Source organism: Hirundo rustica, chromosome 9 (assembly GCF_015227805.2).
Source record: "Hirundo rustica isolate bHirRus1 chromosome 9, bHirRus1.pri.v3, whole genome shotgun sequence".
NCBI classification, from domain to species: Eukaryota; Metazoa; Chordata; class Aves; order Passeriformes; family Hirundinidae; genus Hirundo; species Hirundo rustica.
In genome coordinates, this window is record NC_053458.1 from 30,201,274 (window position 1) to 30,223,770 (window position 22,497).

Here is a 22,497-nt window from a genome sequence, read left to right on the forward strand (position 1 = left end):
AAAGCTGCACTCGTGTCTTTGACTAGTACAAATACTGGAATAATAGCACAATAAAGTACACACAGCGTTAAAAATCTCTCCACAAACACACATATATGCATTTTTACATAGAGCTCGATATGCATACGTATGCATACAGATACCTTTATCACAAGTGCTGCCCATCTCCAGCTCAATTGCCAGACTTTAAGGAATCCAGCTCCACAAAACACCCCCCGAAACGGGGAGGGAAAAAATCACTTCCTAGCAGAAAGTCCATTGTTATCTTCTGAAGCCCAAAGAAAAGGAGCACGCCGTGACTGCAGGCAGTGACATTTGGACTCCTGCCGTTCTCCTTTCAAGAGCCAGACGCAGCCGAAACTTCCATCCCCGGCCGCCCGGCCCTTGAGGGAACGCACGCCGGTGTCTCCGTCCGCCCTCCCTGGCGGGGCTGGCGGGAGGGAGCGAAGCAGCAGCAGCAGCAGCAGCACAGGACTGCAGCTCCTCAATCAATCGCTCCGGCTGCACATCCTCATTAGTTACTTTCAGGCTATTAACAGCCGCCCAACTGCCGCCTTCCCTCCGCTACCGAAAATTTCCCCGTGCATCCTGCTTCACGGCAGCAAAAAACGAGGTTTTTGGGGAGAGACAGCCAGCTGGAGCCACGAGAGCGGCGTTTTCCTCCAAACAGCCGAAGGAAAAAAAAGGAGAGAAGCCTTCTTCAGGGATAACATTACTTGTGATGTCTTTGCATATCGGATTTTGATTTCAGCGGAGTTATAATACGGCTCTCCCATGGATGCTTGGAGACTGACAAAATGGAGCATGGAGGAGGAGAGGCGAAGGAGTCCGGACCCTGCGGTATTAGTGTCTCACTCGGTAGCTATTTTATCTTTTACAGAAAGCAAACTGCTGACACCGAGCCCCTCGGCCTGCTTGGGCAAAGGAGCTAAGAGGGAGAGCGGGCTGGTGGAGCGGGCAGAGTCCAGCACACGGCGCGCTGTGCCCCACTGAGGACTGGGCAGGGCACAGCTGTGAGGGCCGTGCCCGAGCCCTGCCCGCACCGAGCCTGCGGGAACCTCCACGCAGAGATGTCCCTGTGGGCAGGGCACGGCACTCCTCTGGAGCAGCACCGAGCCTGAGGGAACCGCCACGCAGAGATGTCCCTGTGGGCAGGGCACGGCACTCCTCCTCTGGAGCAGCACCGAGCCTGAGGGAACCGCCACGCAGAGATGTCCCTGTGGGCAGGGCACGGCACTCCTCCTCTGGAGCAGCACCGAGCCTGCGGGAACCGCCACGCAGAGATGTCCCTGTGGGCAGGGCACGGCACTCCTCCTCTGGAGCAGCACCGAGCCTGCGGGAACCGCCACGCAGAGATGTCCCTGTGGACAGGGCACGGCACTCCTCTGGAGCAGCACCGAGCCTGAGGGAACCGCCACGCAGAGATGTCCCTGTGGGCAGGGCACGGCACTCCTCCTCTGGAGCAGCACCGAGCCTGCGGGAACCTCCACGCAGAGATGCCCCTGTGGGCAGGGCACGGCACTCCTCCTCTGGAGCAGCACCGAGCCTGCGGGAACCTCCACGCAGAGATGCCCCTGTGGGCAGGGCACGGCACTCCTCCTCTGGAGCAGCACCGAGCCTGAGGGAACCGCCACGCAGAGATGTCCCTGTGGGCAGGGCACGGCACTCCTCCTCTGGAGCAGCACCGAGCCTGCGGGAACCGCCACGCAGAGATGCCCCTGTGGGCAGGGCACGGCACTCCTCCTCTGGAGCAGCACCGAGCCTGCGGGAACCTCCACGCAGAGATGCCCCTGTGGGCAGGGCACGGCACTCCTCCTCTGGAGCAGCACCGAGCCTGAGGGAACCGCCACGCAGAGATGTCCCTGTGGGCAGGGCACGGCACTCCTCCTCTGGAGCAGCACCGAGCCTGAGGGAACCGCCACGCAGAGATGTCCCTGTGGGCAGGGCACGGCACTCCTCCTCTGGAGCAGCACCGCCTGTCCCAGAGTGGCAGGGTAAGTCCCCAGCAGGGCACCTCTAGAGAACAAAGGCAGCGCCAGCCCAAGGTTTTTGAGCCAGTCAGTCCCACCACCTCAGGAGCCTTTGCAGTGCTGCCAGTTTTACCTGACGGTGCACTTTGACAGCGCCAGCTGCCTCCCCGGCCTAGATGAAGGGAAACTTTATTTTCTGCAGCACCTGTTAAGTGCTGCTCTGCCCAGAGCTGCGTTAGGTAGGATATAAAAAATTGTCTCTGCCGTTCCCTGCCATCCCCGTGTCCATGTAACAAAGGGGATTGATACAGTCCACTGGAACAGGCACCTTTTATGTTACGCTGACTGGTAACAAGTAACGTAATAGGGTTGGCTTCCTCCGCTTCTCACACGCAGGAAATCACATCAAAGCTGCTCCGGTAATTTAAAACAGTCTGTTAACTTTGCTGAGTCATAAATGGAAACACGAGCCCATATTCCCCACTATTTTCCACAACACGTTCTACAGGAAGCAGTTTGGGAAAGAGCTTAACTTTAAACTGAACGGAGTTTAAAAGCTACCACAAGGAACGTGCCTGGCTCCCCTTGCCTTCCCTCTCCTCCCCAACATCCACCCAGCAGCAATCCAAATTTTCTGCAAATAAACGGTCGACATTTCATCGGTAAAATGAGTTTCTTTTTTTCTCACACCACCACAGAAGTGTACCAAACGTGGAAGGGAAAATAAAATATTCACTAGGTGCCTGGAGTGAACTAAAAATAAAAACTACCTCTGCCTCTCTTCTAAAAATCAAGAGCGAATAGACACGCTTAGTCCCTAGGAAAAGGAAGACCCAGATACAGCAAAGTTGTCGGGATATGTTAGCTGGAAATCAAAAGCTGAGGCAACTCGCTATGACGCCTGTAGAATAGCATTTTTGCTGAGTCTTGTGAAAGAAATCTGTACTGTCACCACCAGGCAAAAAAAATTAAGACAGTTCCCTCCCCTGCTCCACTAGTAATGCTTGAGGCTACTCTTGCATAATCTTCACCTGCTGCAAAAATCAATCCACCTCTCATCAGCTTAGTATTAAATTACAACTGCTTTCTGCATTGCTCACTCTCAGGGACCAAGGCCACAGATAGATCACATTGTTTATCCATCAAAACAATCTGAAAGCCTTTTCAAGCCCTTCTGTTTCTGGGAAGAAAAGAAAAAAAAAGGCAAAGGGGAAGAAAGCCCACCTGGCAGATCCTCCCTGTTTCAACCTTCAACAAAAAATTGCAGAATCTCACAATGGTTTGGGATTGTATGGGCCCTCAAGATCATCCAGGCAGGGACACTTTCCACTATACCATCAAACAAATGAGTTGTAAACATCCCAATGTGTCACATTTGTCACCTGGTATCTTGGTGATACGCAGTAATATTTATGTAGATAAGTATTTATCCAAGTAAGTATTTACACACCACATAGCAACGGTCAGTTCCAAATTAGCCGAGCCAATTACTCTGCAGTGGCAGATGCCTCTGAGGAGGGAACTGCCCAAGGATACAACGCAGGTAGGTCTCTTCTCCCATCCTGTTGAGCCACTCTCTACCTTCCCTCAGCAACCCCAGAGCTTGCTCTGTAGGCCAGGAGGAAGGTTTGTGTAAGCCAGGTGCCATTTAATACATGGAGCAGTGGTAAGGGCTGCTCTCCTTTGAAGGGAACCCTCTCTGCCACAGTGGTGTAGCCTCAGTGACCTCTGGCCACCACAGGGCTCTGGGGGTTGACCTAAATTTCCTACTGCTGGGTGCTGTGGCCACTTGAAAGGTTTGCTGTGGTGCAAATATGTATTATCACTGTGGAGAGCTTTTTTTTCCAGGTGGAAGAAGCAGACACTAAACAAACCTCCCAGCTTTATGGGACAGCAACATTAGGTAGGAATTATTTCCAGTTATGAAAGAAAGAACAAAAGGAAGAAGTGTCTCAATAGCATTTTTCACATGGGTATTACCAAGTGAAATAGGAAGCCTCATATCAAAATAAATAAAAATGTTAATGTTTTATCTTGCAATAAGCATTCTCATTTTGCTCACTTGGGGAAAATTCAGACTTGGGCCCAATTAACAGATTGTCGTAAGAATTTCATTAAATGCCTGTACAAGAAACCTAAGGTAAAAGCAAACTCAAACCCCCCTAATTTGTTTTAAGTCCTGAAGTCCAAGTTTGTGTTCGGACTAAAATACATTATGCAAATCCTGCAAGGTATAACTTAAAGGGAAAAAAAAAAAAAAATGGAAATTTGCAGAGATAGCTTTTCCACACTTATCAGGAAAAAAAAAAAAAAAAAAAAATCACAAGAACATACATCAGAGTGAATGCAACCAAGATTTAGGACACTGAAGTGCACAAAAGCTGCCAAGCCTGGAAAGGGAAATACAAAGGGAACCCTGCAAAGCTCACTGGCTGTAGAACTCCAGCATCAAACAACTGCTAGATACAAACTATGATCAAAAACTCTCCCAGTCCATTAGCAGGGGTTTGAAAAGAAGATCCTCTGCTTTACTAGGGATTGAGTGGATCAGATAAGTCTTGGAAGATGATCCAGGTAACTGTAAAAGTTTTTTAATTTACAGACAGGCAATTCTGTTGGTGTTAAGACACTGGCATTGTGCTGGCATATAACAAAGGTGTAATAGGATTAGTGCCCAGTATAGAAGGTGCATAGAAAGCAACCCAAATGACACACTAAGTCACTTGAAAGATTCTTAAGTCATTGATTCCTAAACAACTTTACAGTCTGAAAGACAAGACCTAACATGTGAAGCAGATAGATACTAGGGGAGGCTGGAAGAAAGGGTAGAGATATCATAGGAGAGAATAATTTTGGGGTTTCAAGTATAAACTCCCACAATTTATTTTCCCTGAAAGTTTGGAGGAAACGTGGCATTGAGTGAGCACAACATCAGCTGACCTTAGACAGATGTATTTGCTTTGAAGGCAAAGAACAAATCTTCCAGCTCTGCAAACCAAGTTAGAAATGAAGCAGATGCACGTCCCTAAACTGCTCAACATACCCTCTGCCTGGTGTGTGTGGCTGTACAAAATTTGGGATAGTTGCTCCTTCTTGACCTCCGCACGCAGCAGCCTCTAAACCCTCCCTTAGTGGTTCACTCCACAGACACACAAACAAACTGCCTGGACAACGGTGCCAACACAAAAGCAGAGACAAGGAGCTGCTGCCCATGACCTGGAGATGCTGGTGTCCTCATTAGTTCCTAATGATCTTGGACTGCCCCTGCTAATTCAAATTACCTTGTGTTTGCTGCAGAGATTGCACACAGACAATTAACGCCGATCAGCTGACGCATGGTAACTTGTTCCTGCAGCCTAATTTGTTTAGAGGCTTATGACTTAAACACACATTAGCGTGATATCAATATTTATTGTCCTTGTTATTAAACAACAGCCTTGAGCCACAGCTTTCCAAACCAATCCTTTTACTGTCTGTAAAAAGGGCTGTGAATAGAGGCATTCTCTAAAAAGCAATCCTTTGGGATAGCCTCACTGGCTCTTGAATGCACCAAAGCTCAACAGCTCCTGCCTGTTCCTCTCCGTGGCCCAGAAAGCTGCTCTGAGCCTCAGCACCTCTTGCCCACTGTGGCAGGATTTTGTCCTTGAGCAGTAAGAATTGTTGTTATGGACACAGGAAAGGACCCAATGTACTGCAGACATCCGAGAGGTGTCAGTGAACCCTCCACGTGGTCCCAGAGTTAAGATACCACTTGGGAGTTTTTATTCTAAATGCATCTGCACATTTCTCTTAAGAAGAAAGACTTTGAGCAGTCTCCCCTGATTTATGTTGCTACCATCACAGAGTTCAGAAGTCAGGCAAGCTGACAGAAATGAGAGGAAGTGGACTGAACCCAATGATCAGCTTGTCAAATGGCACAGAGAAGAACACCAGAGCAGTATAAGTAACATTGTTTAGTCCAGTTTTGTTCATTCGCTGCAGGGCACATGCCCATTTCCAAGGTAACCTTTGCCCAGTGGGTTTGTAACTATTTCAAACAGGCTATAACCAAGTTTAATTAAAACTGCACACCACTTGAAAGCTTTTAAAAAGAAATAAGGTCAGGTAGCTGAAAGACAGAAGAAATTAAACACCGAAGTTGTAAAGGCTTCCCAGTAAAGTGTTAAAACCCCAAAAATACAGTTTGTACCCTACCGTACCAAGGAACGAGAGAAGGCTTTTCTCATCTTCCGTGCTGCTATCCAGCCATTCGGCCACATGCCCAGGAGAAAGAAGGCTTATTCTCCAGCCAGAAAACTTTTCCATACAGAACACAGAAAGTGAACGAAGCAGGGTAGGAAGGACGGGGAGGAGCTGATGGTCTTGGGATTCCAGTACTCCAGTTATTGTCTACACTGACAAACATGAGAGCGTGATCCTGCCCTCTCCTCTCAACCCTACACCTGACACTGCAGGCATGGGTGGGAGCAGTAACTGGGATTTGTACTTGTCCCTTTGTGTCAGGTTTCAATCCAAGCAGGAAGAGAAAGAAAGCAAAAAAGGGAAGCAGGGGAAATTGAGGTCTCAAAATCCAGAAGAGGCAGCAGGTTGTGACAGAATCAACTTAAGTAAAAAGTAGAAATACATCAGTGCTGAAGAAGCTCAAATAAGTCAGCACAATAGCTCATCAGCTAAGAGCAATACAGCCATTCCTCACAGTGTTGGCTTTGTTTGAAGGCTCAGGTATTGTGCTTTATGCTAGAAGAAAAAACAGCAAGCTCAGAGGCAATTTAAATCCCCTCCCCACTACTGACAAGCCTGCATTCCCCTGTTTACAAGCCCCTTCCTGCTCCAGCTATTATCCCAGCATCCCAGCCCTCCTTGCAATGAATTTGTTCATGCAATGGCAGGTTGATCAATCTGTGAATAGGAAGCTCCCACCCCTCCCTCTCCCCTCCCTCCTGCATGGCGGCGGCATTGATCGCAATAATGGAATCTGCTGCTGGCTGCCAACAGCAGCAGGAGACAGGGAAGTGCTCCTCTTCCTCAGCACCAAGCAGCAGGACAGGGGGAAGTGCTCCTCTTCCTCAGCACCGAGCAGCAGGACAGGGGGAAGTGCTCCTCTTCCTCAGCACCGAGCAGCAGGACAGGGGGAAGTGCTCCTCTTCCTCAGCACCGAGAACAAGCACAGCCCTGCTGGATTCAGCCCCCACTGCCACGGGGGGAAGCAGAGAGAGGTAAGGAGACAGCAGCAGTCTTGGGGGCTCAAATTTAGCTAAAACAATAAAAACCAAGCGAAATGGGAAATAATGGTGCCCTGCCTGGCCAGCGAGCTCGCTCTGCAGGGAAGACTCTTTGCCGTGACTTTATGAAGGGTCACATTTAATCGTACGGGATTTACAGCGTAAGGTTTATTCCACACAAAAGAGCATTTTGCAGGTTTGCACATGCACGGGCAGTGATGAATCCTGCTAAGTGAGGGACTCCTGGGCCCCAGAAATCAAAATTGCCTTTGTCCTCAGGGGATGGGGCTGATGCTCTGATCAAACTGCACTCTTTAAAGAGACAGCCGCCTTTTGCTCACCAGCTTCTGAACCTGTCTTTATTTTAAATAATTGATACACTTGCCAATCCCTATTACAGACAAGGATATTTGCTGACCGCTGACTAAAACCCAAGCTACACCAAAAAGCCATTAGATCAGCAAAGCAAAAAATTAGATACCGACCAACAAATGAAGGAAAGAAAAAAAAAAAGAACTCTCAAGTCCCAGCAGGGAGGAAAATTCCAATTACTAAGACAAACTGTAGCAAGTATTGTTTGTGCAGGACAGATATTTTCATAAAACACCTGCCAAGCAGGGCAGATGCTCCACAGAATTCCCAGTTAATGAGGGAACGTGGGACAGGCAGTGCAGGAGCGAGGTGCCTCAGCAGCGTGCCCGACTGAGCAGAGCTGTCCTGTTCCCACTGAACAAGCGCATCTGTATCCCATCTCGGGGGTGAAAACCCAGAAACATTCCCTACATCATATAAAATCCTGTGACAGATAGATTTCCCATCTATGCAAAATATGCCTTTTTTTTTTTTTTTTTTTTTTTTTTTTTTTTTTTTTTTTTTTTCCCCCCAGAGTGAACTGTTCCAACAAATTTCCCTCTGTGTGTGTGGGAAGATCACATTTTGTCCAACTTCCACAAGCAGAACCTTTTCTTTGAGACTGTGCTCACTGGTGACGTAAATCTACTTGCAATAAGAATGGAATTAAAGAACTTTTAGAGAAAGGATTAAATAGTTATTTTGGTCTCTCTGCTTGGTCAAGATGAAATGAAAAACTCAACCCCTTTCTTTCAGTTCCCTAATCAAATACTGTATTCACAATCACCTGGGTGTCTTTTCATTAAAAAACTTGCAATATTAACTATCAGCTCTATAAATAAAAGGTTCTAGAGAAAACAGAGTTATGACTATTGATTTCCCACGAACACTTACCAATTTTCACATAGAGATCCTGTTTTCCTCCCTGGCTGCCTCATCTTGTGTGATAATTTAGCTTTATTAATCCCAATATTTTAAAATGTTCATGACAGCAGAGGAAGTATATTACATATCAAATATGAAATTGGCGTATTGGAGTATTTTAAAATATGGGAAGATATAAAAAACTTTGTAAAAAACGGAGCTAGAACTGGCAAAGACTTCTGTCAGGAGGATCCAACTAGAAACTGAAAGGACAGTGAAGTTTTTGATAAGCAGATTTCTCCTGTGAATTAACATTCCTGGGGAAATCCACAGAGGGGGACAAAACCTACATAAATACATCCCTATTACTGATGATCTTTGTGTGTGGTTTAACAGGTCACACTAACATGCAGGTCACCTGCCTGCAAGGGACTCTCAGGAGGTGGAGATAGACACACCAGAATAAAAGCAAGAATTAAAAAGTCCTTGTAAGAAAGTAAGTCATGAACACAGTCCCCCTAGAAATCCTGGAAATCTGAAGTGATAGAAAATATGTAGAAGAGCCACTGACATTACAAAACACCAAATCCATCTAACCTGACTTGACACACCTTCGGAACATCGCCCAATGACCTCATCCATTCACTGAATTACTTCTAGACAAAGACCTGTCTCCAAATAAAGGGATATCCAATTGTCACCACATGAGGCAAAGACATAAAGAGCCTGTCTGATCCCCTGTAAGCTGTTCCAATGGTTAACTCCACTCCTGCTTAGCAAATTGCTCCTTAGTTCCAAGACTGAATTTATCAAGCCTCATCTCCCAACCACTGGGACGTTTGTCTGCTTTGATAGTCCATTATCAAACACTGGTATCAGAAATGTCCTCTCTGCCTACATCCTTTGAATACTTGGTTTCAAACAATCCCTTCAAATGTATCTTCAGCCTCCTCTGGAGCACTGATTTTGATTTTTAAACCTTTGTTGTGCAAGAAAGCCAGAGACACAGCTCCACAGCTGCAGGAGGGGTGGAGTGCTGGTCACAGCAGAAGTTATACTGTGAATAGCTTCTTAAATATTTCTTAAAGGAGGTTTTGTGCTCCAAAGCTTTTCAAACACCATAAAAAAAGTCTTGTCCAAATTTTCCAGGACAGCCAGATTGTGAGATAAAATGCAAATCAGCATGAGAAGACTATTCAAACCATAACTAACTTATTTTCATGCTGTGGGACCTACCTACTCTGTGAGTTCCTTGAACCAATGCAAATCCAGACACAAATTGCTCTATTGACCAGAGTAGAAGTATGGAAAATAGGAAAATATAGAGAGGTGGGAAGGATCAGCAAAGTAGTAATAAAAAAACACCACAAAACAAAACACCAAAACCCCAATCAGCAAGCAGGGACAAGAAGCAGCTAATGTCTGTTTTGAGAGACTGCTTTCCAAAATTAACACCAGTAGCTGTACAGAATAGCAGGTGAGAACATCAGAAAACGTGTTCAAAGTGTTTGGGTTTTTTAGAAAAAAAAAAGTTAGTGTTTAGAACTCGCCCCTGAGTTCTAAAAGCAGATGAGTTCTCAAGCCTGGAAATTAAACCAAGCCCTTCTGCTTTGGAGCATCTTACAAAACCCAACCACTTAAAACCTGTATACATCCCTCCTTGGTAATTCCTGCATTACAGCCACTGACTGAACTCTGCAGCTGTCACAAATGTCACTCTCCTCAAGTTATGAGTCTGAAGCCTGTGAAGCTAAGTACCTTTGCCATCCTGTGCATTTAAAAATTAGCTTTCTTGATCAGTGAAACTACCCAGAAGCACGAGTCTTCGAGTTTTCTACAGGAATTTTTGGTAAACGAGAATTCATAATATATGCAAATAATAGAGCAAAGATGCCTTGTGATGCAAATGCTTTGTAAGCACACAGTCACTGTGATATTATAAATCATAATGTATTAATGTTCTCTGCATGAGGCATTTTCAAGGGGAGGAAAAATGGGTCTTACATGCACTAGGGACAGGTGCTGACAGACTGATTGATGGATATTGCTTTAGTCAGTAGATGATGTCCTCACAGCAACATACTTTAGATATTGTACACCCAAGTCATTCTTAATAAAAATGTCTTACAGGTAATTTAGGAGGGAATAAGAAACAATGAATGTTTGTTTCTCCAACCCCTGGATCAATGTCATGTGTCAGACAAAACTATTCACCTTCATACCTGCCCATTAAGAAATAATAGGAGTTATTTGAGGCACTCTGCCCCAGAAAAATGCAAAGCAGCACTAACTTTCCAATCCTGTTTTCAATGCCATGGCATGGAACAAGCAGCTAGCTTGAAAATAAGTTTCCCAGACACCTAAAATTGTCAATTCTATATGCAGAAGGCTCCGTTTCCTTCATTAAATCATTTTAAATGCCTGCCTATAATGAAAGTAATTTTGCTTTGAGGAGCAGCATTACAATATAATAGCCTCCTAACCAAGCCGTGATCTAGTTCAAGAGGATCCCAGTGGACAAGGCTGAGTAACTCGAGCTGTTTTAGGAAATCATGCTGGAAGTATTCACAGTTATTTTGGAACACGGGTAACTTTTTTGGCTTAAGCTACCTAAGCCAAAGCAGCGTGGAGTGCTGTGACACGATCCTATGAACCAGCTACGAGCAGAATCGTTCAGCTGCAGTGTAAATCGATAGCAGATTTATGTCAGACATGAGAAGATGTGCACAGTCCCACAGGAGCATGGCAAAGTACACAGAAAGCCCTTTTTAATCAGGAGGGGGGAAAAAAAAAAAAAAAAAAAGGGATGGACACTCAAGTGTCTCTTCAAGCCAGTTCATTTATCGTGGAAAGCGAAACCGTGCTGATGAAGTGCCAGCCCACACATACACATTATAGTCTAGTGTTTTATCCTTTCAGATTGCTTAATGAAGTGATTTTAGCACAGTCACTGATCTCTACACTCACTCTCAACAGCTCTTACCCAGCTGCAGATGACAACCTCTGCACATTGATGCAATATTGTCATTTAGCTGGGTAATTGTTCTCCTCACTTCCACAGTGAGCACCACCAGCCTTCCCAGCCCAGCTGAGGTCAGACACCTTAACCAGTGGTTACTCAGGAGGGGGCAGCAAAAAAAGAATTTCCTAAATAACAATTTCTGGAACACAGAGGAATCCAGGGGCAGTGAAAGCTGTGCCTGCTGACAGCCTGGAAAGATAAATAGGGACAGAAAGGCTCAAAATGAAGGTGAGAAAAACAACAAACCTTGAAGTTCTCTAGTATATAATAATACAGGCAATTCAGCAGCTGGGCAGAACTGCTGGATTTTCAGAACTTCCCTGATGAACAACCATAGGGTATTTTTTTCCCACTTCCACACCAACTTAATTACATTTTTGTACTCAATCCAACTTCCTTGGTATCCTCAGAATAGCCAAGGGATTCAGCTAAGTTACACTGCTAGCAGGACGGCAAGTTTGTAAGTACCTATTAATGACCTCTCCAAAAATATTAAGCTAATTTAATTCCAAATTAGGGCCAAGGCATTATTTACAGAGCCATTGGCTCTGGAGTGCCTTTCCAGACTGTGAACCATATGCCTCATGTCAACAGATATCTTGTATTAAAGTATGAATACAGCCAGCTATATATTTAACGCGCAAAATGTAAAGGGTACCCAATTTCCGATGCTGGCATTCACAAGATGACATTTTTCCCAATAATTTTTCTTGCTCACCTTGCAGGCCACATAGTTTGCACAATTCATGTCTTCACGAGTGCTGTATTTTGTGAAAATAATTGATTAAGGCAGTTTTGTTGGCATGCTTCCACCATTCATGTTGGTCTCTACTATTACTTCCCTACCTGCTGTTTTTCCTTGGGCATACGGGCTCAACCAGAGCTGGGAAACAACCAGGAATGATTTTTCTTATTTAGACTGATTTGGATGACATCTCCAACAAGCAAACAAATGAAAGAACAAGTTAGTGAGGGCTGGGGTTTGGGTGGTGGTTGGTTTGGGGTCTTTTGTCCTTCAATGACTCCACATTATCACATAGATAACAGAGAACTAGAATTTTGAGAAAAACAATTCACATGACAGAGAACTAAACATCAGAGAGAAATAAGTATCTTATCATTTAGCCTACAACATTCTGGTTCCATCAGAGTGCCTGACACCCACACGGATTGCTTCCAGGTTCTGTGGGATGCCATTCACCATGATCAAAGCGATGATCTAGTAGTGACCATGACACTTCAGCTTCTGGCCAGGTCACACAGGAACTGCCCCATCAAGTTAAGCATTATTTACCCTCTTCCTACAACGTTTGGTTCCAGGTAACAGCACTCCCACAACGAGTTCAACTTGTTGCTTGCAGCACAACCTAAATACCGGCGATTCCTGCAGAGCAGGGTGGAGGGTGCTGTGCCAGCAGGGAGCTTTACTCCACCCTGAGGTCACTGCTTGCTCCCTTTATGCATCAAGAAACCGCAGCTCTGTCAACACCACCAGGTGGGAGCTGAACTCTCCATGACTGGCAGAGACAAAAAAAAAAAAAAAAAAGGTACCTGCACTTGTAACAGCACATAAGGAGACAGAAAACCACCACCATAAAGCTGTTAGCGTGCAGCACGCGGAAACACGCGGCTTGCACTTACCAGGCAGGCGGCAGAAAAGCAGGAGCATTCCAGAGAACGAGTGCCTGTGACCAGCAATATGATTCCCTACCCCTGCCCATGAATCACGAGGTCTCCCTCCCTCTTACCACTCAGTTCCACCTGTGTTTAGAGGAAGACTACGTTAACCTCTGCATAAGCACCAAAATACGGCAACTGTCAAAGGCCAAGGCCCTGCCAAACGCTAGCAATCGGTGCAAGAAAGGCAGCATGTGGAGGGGTTTTTTAATCTGTTCCCAAATTAAGGACCAGATTTGGTGGTGAAGCAAGGAAGCATTGCAAGGGAAGAGACTGCACGGTTCAAGGATTTTTACAAGGACATACCAAGTCCTCCATCTTGTGGACATGGGCTTAATTTCTGACTGATGCAATTATCTTAGAGTTTCCTCCTGGACACTCTGGTGAGAGCTTTCCTGCAGAAAATACAGCTGAGATTTTGGAGTGACCTTGGGACGTACTAGACCAGGGCTTTAAGAGCATGAATGCCGCGAAAGCGGGCTTTAGAATTATGCTTTATTTTGTACAATTAGCATTTTTTTGTAGCCATTACCCCTGGAACCAAACAGATGTGGAGACAATCAGAACGTTCTAGAAAGAGGACCTGTCAGTCACAGTTTCAGTGAGAGTGAGCTTGGAAATCTGACTGAAGCCTACTCCAAAATGAATCAAAGCAATTAGGAAAATGGATAAATAAATGGAAAAAAAGTAGCTTCCACCCCCCTTTTTAAAGCCAGACGTTGATTTTTCAATGCTTCTGGTTGGTGCCACTTTTGAAGGATGCCCAGAGACTTGACTCTAAGGAAAGGTGTTGGCAGAGCTGGTTCACTTCCCTGGCAGGTGTTCACATCACAGCATTGCCCTCCTAATGTCCCTGCCGAGCACACTGCAGGTGCAGGAGAAGAAAAATGCAGTATCATGTGTTACCACAGCAGACCCACAGCCCGAGGATCAGCACTGTTCTGCAAGGCAAGAATGTATCAGGAAAAATTTCTTCCCTGAAACAGTGATCAAGCACTGGAACAGGCTGCCCTGGGAAGTGGTGGAGTCACCTGGAAGCGTTAAAAAAATGAGTGTTTTGGCTTTTAGGGACATTGTTTAGTGGTGGCCTCGGAGGTTCCAGGTTAACGGTTGGAGCTGATGATCGTGGAACTCATTTCCAACCTTAATGATCCTCTGGTTCCACACAGACTCACCACAGCCATTCGTGGCTGCCACCACCTGCTCAGAGAAGCAGCCATTACTCTTGTAACCCAATTTTTGCAGTCATGTGTACTACAATAATTTCACCATCATCTCCCATTAAATCCATAACACATATACTCCTAGACTGTAGACAATTTCACGTGTGGAGGCGATAGTGCCGAAACCACAAGCTCTGCCTGTAGTTACATCATTTGCTTGCTGACTTCCTGTGCAGATTTCCCTCTCCCTCACCAGAAGCAGTCACCCAGAGCTGAAGAAAATTAAATGGAAGGGGATCATTAGGTCTCCCTTCTGCCATTGGCTCAGTTTCAAATCCCACCATTATTAGCCCTCCTAAAAAACATTTGTGCTGTCTGATGCCAATTAGCTAAGAAACCTAGATAAAAGGAAGCATTCCCTTTGTCAAGAATTAAAGCTTGGACAAGGTACCTACTTCTACAGGCTGGAAAATGAATCTGTCTCTTGATGCCAATGAGCCATTTACAAATGCCATCCACACCCTGTAATTTGCTGCATCCCCAAAATCTCTGACTTCCAATATGACACGTTACACTGATTCCCAGATATCAGAAAATGGCAAGGTTAAGGCTCAGTGTAGCAGAATGTCCCTTCCTCCTGCTTATGCACAAACGAGACTGATTTGTTCCCATGAGCTTTAAAGAGCCATGACAGATCTTTCTGACACAAGTCACCTCAGGTATTCATTGCAATTACACTTTCCTCCCCCCCTCCCCGGAGATTTTAAAGAGAAAAAGAGCGAGAGCACCCAGAGAGTATCAGATAAAACTGGGCACAACATGAAGAATTTGCAGGCATGTAAGTTGCTGCTCAAACTGCCTTCCACAGCTCCTCGGTATTGTACTCTTAATTCTCTACCCTATTAACATGTTAATCGTATGAAAGGGCCCCAAAAAGAGAGAGGAAATTCTAAAGGCAGCTTCGTGGTAACTACCCCAAAATCACCTAAATGAAATTTGGAAGGGAAAGGCATTGTGATGCCTCGAACTTTTCTGAGCAGTTTGCCAAAAGTTTGCTTGGTTTTCAAAGAAATGCGTGTTTGTCCGGAAAAAGCTAAGGCAGAAGGTTTTCATTTTCTGATCATGTAATTCAAAAGCAGCTGCAGAACAAGCCCATTGGTTCAGGCTAACAAAAACAGTCTCTCCGAGTTAGCAAATTAGTATTCACCCTGTCTATGGATGAGGAGGAAAATGACTAAGGAGGACGTCGTAATCAGCACCTATTAAAGGAGGTTTCCAAGGTAGAAAACATTTGACTCAGGACATTCCATTCCCCAGTTCCTTAGACAACATTTATTGGTTTTGTAGCTACTGGAAAATGTTTAATCGTATCAAAAGGCAGGAAACTTAAATGCTTTCTAGCTTGCTATCACTTAATACATTTTAAGACAAAAGCTGCCGGAAAAGCAAGTAGCATTGCTAAGCAGCATCCTTTATATTGAAAGGAAACCAAACCTTCTTGGTTTTTATGTGCAACCTGTAGGATTCCCTGAACTGCTTTGATTTGCCATCGCTTTCTGGAGGACAGGAAGCAAGGTCGGCAACATCCTTCTCTGCTGGAAACATCACATAATGCCAGGCAAACACTGACAAATATTCCCACAGTGTGCCCGTGAATGATGATGTCTGGCCTTATCTAGAAATCCAACATCATCTAAAAACGTACCGACTTAGGCAAGGGCTTTCAGTGAGAGCAAGAAAAATAAACTTCATGATTTAAGTGGCAATAAACCAGATTTTTAGCTCTGAAAGCTGTTTGCAAAAACCTGTTCTTCATCTTTTCATCTGCACGTTGTTCTAATAATAACACTTAAATTCTGTACATTTAATTTCAGCGAGCAGAAAAGTACCAACGTAAACATCCCTTTAAAGACCTTGAAATAACGCACAAAAGAGTTCGTATATACGCATGCAACACGGACAGAACCCCCTGCAAGTTTCTAGCCGCTTTGAATCATTTTAAACCTCCAGCGGAACGCCTCTGTGCCTCCCAGCCAGCCCCGCCTGGCTGCAATGGGCGCAGCGATGGGCGCAGCCACGCGCGGCCGTGTCGGCGGGGACGCGTCTCACCTGCGCCCTGCATCCTGCGGGAATCCTCTCAGCTCCACCATGGTCCTGCCAGGATGCCGAGCAGGAAGGCGGCGGAGCCTCTCCGCTCTCCCGTCCCGAGGCGCGTTGCGTGCCCCGGCCGGGCAGGAAGGCAGCAAAGCCGGAGCCGTGCAGCTCCCTAGTGAGCCGCCGGGCTCGGGCTGAGCCGGAGCCGCCCTCCCGGAGCCGCCGGCCCTCCCAGCGCGGGCGATGCTCCCCGAAAACGGCGGCGCGATCCGGCCGCCACGGGCACACGCTCCATTTCTCCCGTCCCAAGGCGGCGTGGAGGAGCCGAGAGGCAGCGCAAGCACTCGGGGTGGGGTGGAAGGGGTGTGGGCAGGAGGAGGCACTCCGTGAAAACCCGTCTGATGCTGAGAAAACTCGGGGATTGCAAGAGGCTGGCTCCCAGGCTAAAATCAGCCACAGGGAAACTTAAGAGGGGTGATATCGCCGCGTACGCTGTCCAGAAGGCAGTTTACATGAAAACATCTCATGAGCTGGACTAGGAGCTACATCTGAGTGTGTTTGAAAAACTGCACTTCCTTTGAAGCTGTTTTCCCACTTCAAATGCTTCTACAGCTTAGGAAATACACAGCACCAAAAAAGCCTCAAGAGTCACTTGAGCAAACAATGAACTTCCCTCCCCCTCTTTGTTTTCTGCACTGCTTTTTTTTTTTTTTTTTTTTTTTTTTTAAATTCAAAGATCTGTGGCTTTGGTGAAGTCTGATACCAATTGCCTTTTCCTGAGCTCTGTTCTTTTTTTTTTAATTTTTTTTTTATTTTTATTTTAGAAGTGCCGAGAGCTGAACTTCCAGGCATTTTTTTTTTTTTTTTTAGCTATATAAATTTTATTATTTACAGCTCTTTAAGGCACAGAAGCCAAACCCTTATTCTTATTTATATTTAGCTATATAAATTCTATATATTTTTAGCTCCTTAAGGCACAGAAGCCAAACCCTACACAGTCTGGTCCCTTTGCATGCTGTGACATCCCGAGAGAAGAGTGTCATGTTTAAAAGCCCATGGTCTGCCCTCCAGCAGGTCCCACCTGCCAGCCAGAGCACACAAACACACACACACAAGAAGAATGTGAAGTTGTTCAGCCTGTTGCTAAACAGGCTAAAATTGCTCACCAAGAACTGAGGGGCTGCATGCTCCCTTCTACCTTTTGTTGTTGTCAAGAGCAAGTGTTCAGTTTATTTCTAATTTTAAATTTTTTTCCCAATTTCCTCTAATTTTGCCATTTGATTGGAATTCCATATTCTCCTCTGATTCAGCCCTTCTTTCCACTACCTTTTTTCTTGCAGGGTTACTGAAAACGAGCTTCTGCACATTGTCTCAGGTAACAATTTCCCACACCCCCAGTGTTTTCCCTGGAAGAAACAGTAGCTTTGGTCACCCCACCTCCTGCCAAGGCTCCGGTGGAAAATCTGCAGCAAAAGCAAGCCTAGCCCTTGGGAAAGAAACTGAACGTGTGCTTAAACAACACTGACTGCAAAGTAAATAATAGAAAATTATTTATTATTATTTACCGCTCCCTTGCCCTCTAAAGCCAACCACTAAACTACACCCAGGGATCCTGCACCGAGAGTAGCACTGGAACAGAAGAGAAGCTCAAAAAAAAAAAAAAAAAAAAAAGGCATTCTCCCCCAAAAATCTGTCGCTAACAGCAGCATAACAAAATATACAGTCCCTCCAAAGGACAAATTCGTTTGACCTGCTGCTTGGAAATGCCTGATTACTGAAAGCAGCAGGGAAAACTTGGGATCACGATGGAGCCAGACTCTGCAGAAGAGCAGCAACAGCTTCTAGCGCCCATGATGTCCTCCGTGTGCCCACCCCTGCACAGCAGAGAGCCACGAACGCTCTGGTAATTACACAGCACTCTTCATTCCAGAGCTCTGCACCAGCGGCATCCAGAGCACCACAGAAAAGCATCTCGCCCGAGGGTGGAGCAACAGCACATAACTCATGTACCGCAGGGCACGAGAGAAAAGATGGAAAAAGTAACGACTGGGACATGAAAGTCAGCCTGTACATCTCTTCAAAGGGTTCTGCTGCTTTTATGGGCAAATCCTTTCCCTTTCCCTTCCCATATTTATTTATTTGTAATTTGTCAGGATTTGTTTCCATGTTTTGCTTTTTCTTTTTCCATCGTTTAGGAATCCTCTTTTTAAAATCAGGTTCTAAGAGAGGGTTAAAACTTTAGATTCAGCTCCAAAATATGACCATAATCTGCCTATTTCTCCCAAAGAAGACATTGTCAGTGATGCAGGAAGGTTCAGTCCTGGTATCTATTTTTTGTCAATCCTACAACTTGCTGTACAGGCCTCAAAAAAGATTTCTGAAATGCTGAAGAACTTGTCTGACCTAAGCAAAGACATCTGCTGAAGACTTAGGGAGAAAAAGTGAATGGTGAAATTAATAAATTAATTAAATGGGGGTGAGAAAATTAGATTTTATAAATACTTGGAATTATTCTAGAAATCTAGCCCAATTCAGAAATTTGAAATGCAGTTTGCAAAGTCCAGAGATAAAAGCTGTTTCCAAAAGACTGTGACATTGAATAAAAATTCTTGGAAACCCCTGATAATATTATGTGATTTCTGTTCAACTATCAGGACTTTTCTGCTACTGCTATGGCTTGTCCACGCCACAGAACAGTGGGGAAAGACCACTGGTGAGGAGGAACAAGTGAGATGACTGGAGTTTTCAATGGTCACATCCTCACCTAAACCGCATCCAGCTCACTGAAAGGAAGTATTTGCAGTTTCAACAGGGAGAATGAAAAAGCAGAAAAACCCTTCAGTTCATCACTGGGTGATGCATGAGATCAAGCAGCCTTCAACATGCATCAAGAATTATTGGTCTGCAGCCAAAAGCACTTCACTGGACACCAGTTGTGTCCTAATGGGCACTAATCACTGCCAGAATGTACAGTCCTCTCCAGCTCCAAGGCTGCTTTTGGCAACCCAGGATTAGCTTGCAGCACAGAGGTCCCTGCCAGAAGAGTTCCTGATGAACTCCAGTGGAGTTCAATAGCCCAGTTCTCCTCTGTGGCTTTATTATTTTCCATTAAGTGAATTATCTCTCTCTGCCGAGCTGCTGAAACGTTTTTGTCCATTTTGCAGATAAAAATCACAGTTCTAAGTCTTTCCTCCCCTTGTGCCATGAAAGAGGGATCACTGACAAAGAGTGGCAGGTTAATAAATTCCCCAGTATGTGCTTGGCCTGCGGCTCCACCTCTACTGTAAGAGCATTGGCTCCATCAAAGCCAACCCAGAGAACAGCTCTGTACTACACCCCAACTCCTCTAACTCCAGGTTGCTACTGGGGGTGAATTTGGAACATCTCCCAGGTCAGATTCAAAGCCAGCCCACCAACACAAGGATGTGAGCGTGACTTTGCTGAGTGAAGCCGAATCGATTCCCCTGGCAAGCGACAGGAGCAGCACCAAGGAGGGTGGGAGAGCAGGGAGACAGGAATGTGCACATCCCTGCACAGCAGACACAGCTTTGTACATTTAACTTCATACAGACTTCAAACTCAATGCATCTAATCCCATCTCATAAATGCATTTCTGGGTATCAAATTATACTGAAGTAATAAACTGATCAGCAGAAAATCCTGTAAACTAATAACAAACTCTGAACCAGATGAGTACTTTTAAGTTTGGCTCAAATGAACTCTAGACAAGACAAGGAAATTCAGGCAGTAGGAAGGAAGGCTAATTTTCCATTAGGTGTTAAGCCAGTCGTTACTGATGGAAAAAAGGTAAGTATACATGGTTGGGTGAAGTGTAATTACATTTTGCCACAAGATAAGCAACTAGAAAAGAGAAGCTACAAAATTGAACAATCCGCAGTGAGTTCATGTATAATTTAAGGTAGATTTCTCTAAAGTATTTCATAAATAATTTTTATTGCTGTTCTTGAGAAAACAGAGGAAAATCATGGAGTCCTTCATAATAAACCAAGGTTTGGCTAGAACACAGGCAACAAACCCGCCCCAGATGGCCCAAGAGCCACCAGTTCTTAGAAATTACTACATTGCACAACATGCTCTCCTTACAAAGTGTTCTTTATGCTCTCAACGTAAAATTTAAAAAATCACTAAAGTGATTTTTTGTGTGTGCTTTGGAAGCAGTGGGCAGGGATGTAATATACATTTCCAAGGGGAAAAAAAAAAAAAAAAAAGCCCTAATGGATTATGTGTCAATATTAGAAAGCTGAGATTATGTGTTCTTACCCCTTATCTCTGCCCTAAAAAGGTTTAAGATCTAAACAGATAAAATTTGCTTCATGATGAAACTGGGCTTTCAGCACAGATGATCAGTGTGCAAGGGAATAAAGTTTCAGCAGCATTCAGAACAAACCAAAATCCTTTGGCTTCGCTTGCGTTATAGAAGAAGAAAGATAGCAGCTTGGCAATTTTCTGTATACAAATAACTCCAATTGCCCAGGGGAATGTCACTGAGATCCAGGCATCCTGTTTGTTACATCCAGCCTCCCTGGAGTCAGCTTTAATTTCAGGCGGAGTTGTCTAAACTCTTCATCCTTCCAAGGCAGGCAAATTGCACTGTACATTGTCCAAATTTCAGATTTTTACTTCAGGGCTTTTCCCAAAGTTTCCTGACCTCTTTTGTGGATGCAAAAGATAGCAGGGCACTTTTCACACAGTAGATGTTTCCCTGTGTAGCCTGTAAAGATGTCCAAGAGCAGCTGGATTGCACAGGAGGTTTTTTTTAAAGGCAACTCATGGTTTGTATGCAATTGCATTTTGGGATAGCACATGATGGGTAAGCAATGTCATCTAAAGACTTAAAAGTTTTAGAATTTCAACTGATCTTGGCATAGTTACACTTCCTCCTACTCATGCCCAAGTCACAGCACTAAGAGATTGTGACCCAAGGCACCAGACAGTGAAGCAGGCAAAGGTTGTAGTTGTCAGCAAACCCTAGTTTGTGTAATTACATGAGCCAAACGCTCCAGATCCCAGCTCCCTAAAGGCTGCCACGCATGGGTTCTGGCAACTCTGGCAGGTCTGGGCTGAAGGGAAGCAGAGAATGGAGCCATGGGGCTCAAAATGCATGGGAGCACCTGCAGCCTGTGGAAACACGGCGTGTCGTCGCATCCCACAGGTGCACACCGCGCTCCCTGTCCCGACCTCAGTCCAGCAGCACCTTGCAGCTGCTGGGGGCACTGCAACTGAGGTCTGTGCTACAAAGCACAGGTCAAAAAGAAAAAGAAAATCCCCAATCGCTCACTGAGGCTCGCTAAATTACATGATAAAGGGAACTGGCAGCAAGGCATCTGATCCTCCTGGGTCTGCAGAGAGGAGGATGGGAATCTCTCACAGGTACACACAAACACGCTCGTGCAAGCCCAGGTTGGGCAAACCCAGAGAGCTGCAAACATGTCAAGTCAGCACATCTGAATCCATCTTCCTCTCAGAGATACTGCCAAACACACCCCTCAATCTGAGGGATAAACCCAAGCCCAGTTTTGTATCCCTGCCATGCATAACAGTTGACAGCGGATGGGTATTTTTTGCACATGACAGCAGGGTGAAAAAGCAGACAGAGCTACTGGGAAAATTACTTCATCGAGACACACCATAAATCCCTGCAGATGAGACACAGGGAGCTGTGAAGTGCATTTTTCCGTGCCTATGTTCTAACATACTCTTTGTAGGCTAAGCTGAGTGGTGGAAGGTGAAGGACATCCCTCTTGCTGGTTTCGAAGTTACAGGACTTCCATTATATCAAATTCCTGCATCTCTCCTAAATAAATCTTTGCTGAACATAAAAATCTTTACTGAGTGTAAAAACTGGTGCATTGCAGATTCTTCCATTGAGCAGGTCACAAACAATCCTTTTTCTTCTAAAACAAACTGCTTCCCTCTCCCCACCTCTAAAACTACTAACCTCTTCCAGGTATTTATTTTAACTCTTACTGTGCAAGGATCTTAATTATGCGGTGAGCACAGAGTGAATCTGTTTTTTCTTTCATCACAAATACTCATTCCAGCTGGAATATACAGAAAGCAAAGCTTTGCTTTGATAGTTTGAGTTGTAAACAACTTTTTCTTAGAAACAGCAG

General features: G+C 45.2%; 1 protein-coding gene across 11 annotated transcripts in view; it reads right to left on the reverse strand.

Moving 5' to 3' along the window:
• RASAL2 (RAS protein activator like 2) overlaps positions 1-22,497 on the reverse strand; it is a 127,890-nt gene that overhangs the window by 48,305 nt on the left and 57,088 nt on the right. Inside the window, exon 1 of one of the 11 annotated variants that reach the window (XM_040072506.1) lies at positions 16,379-16,533. The exons of 9 other annotated variants lie outside the window; for them this stretch is intronic. In XM_040072506.1, the coding sequence (XP_039928440.1) occupies positions 16,379-16,391 (13 nt within the window). In that variant the 5' untranslated portion in view covers positions 16,392-16,533. Of the gene's footprint in view, positions 1-143; positions 181-16,378; positions 16,534-22,497 lie in introns of those variants that run through there. One more of the 11 variants, XM_040072505.1, reaches the window with a different exon arrangement.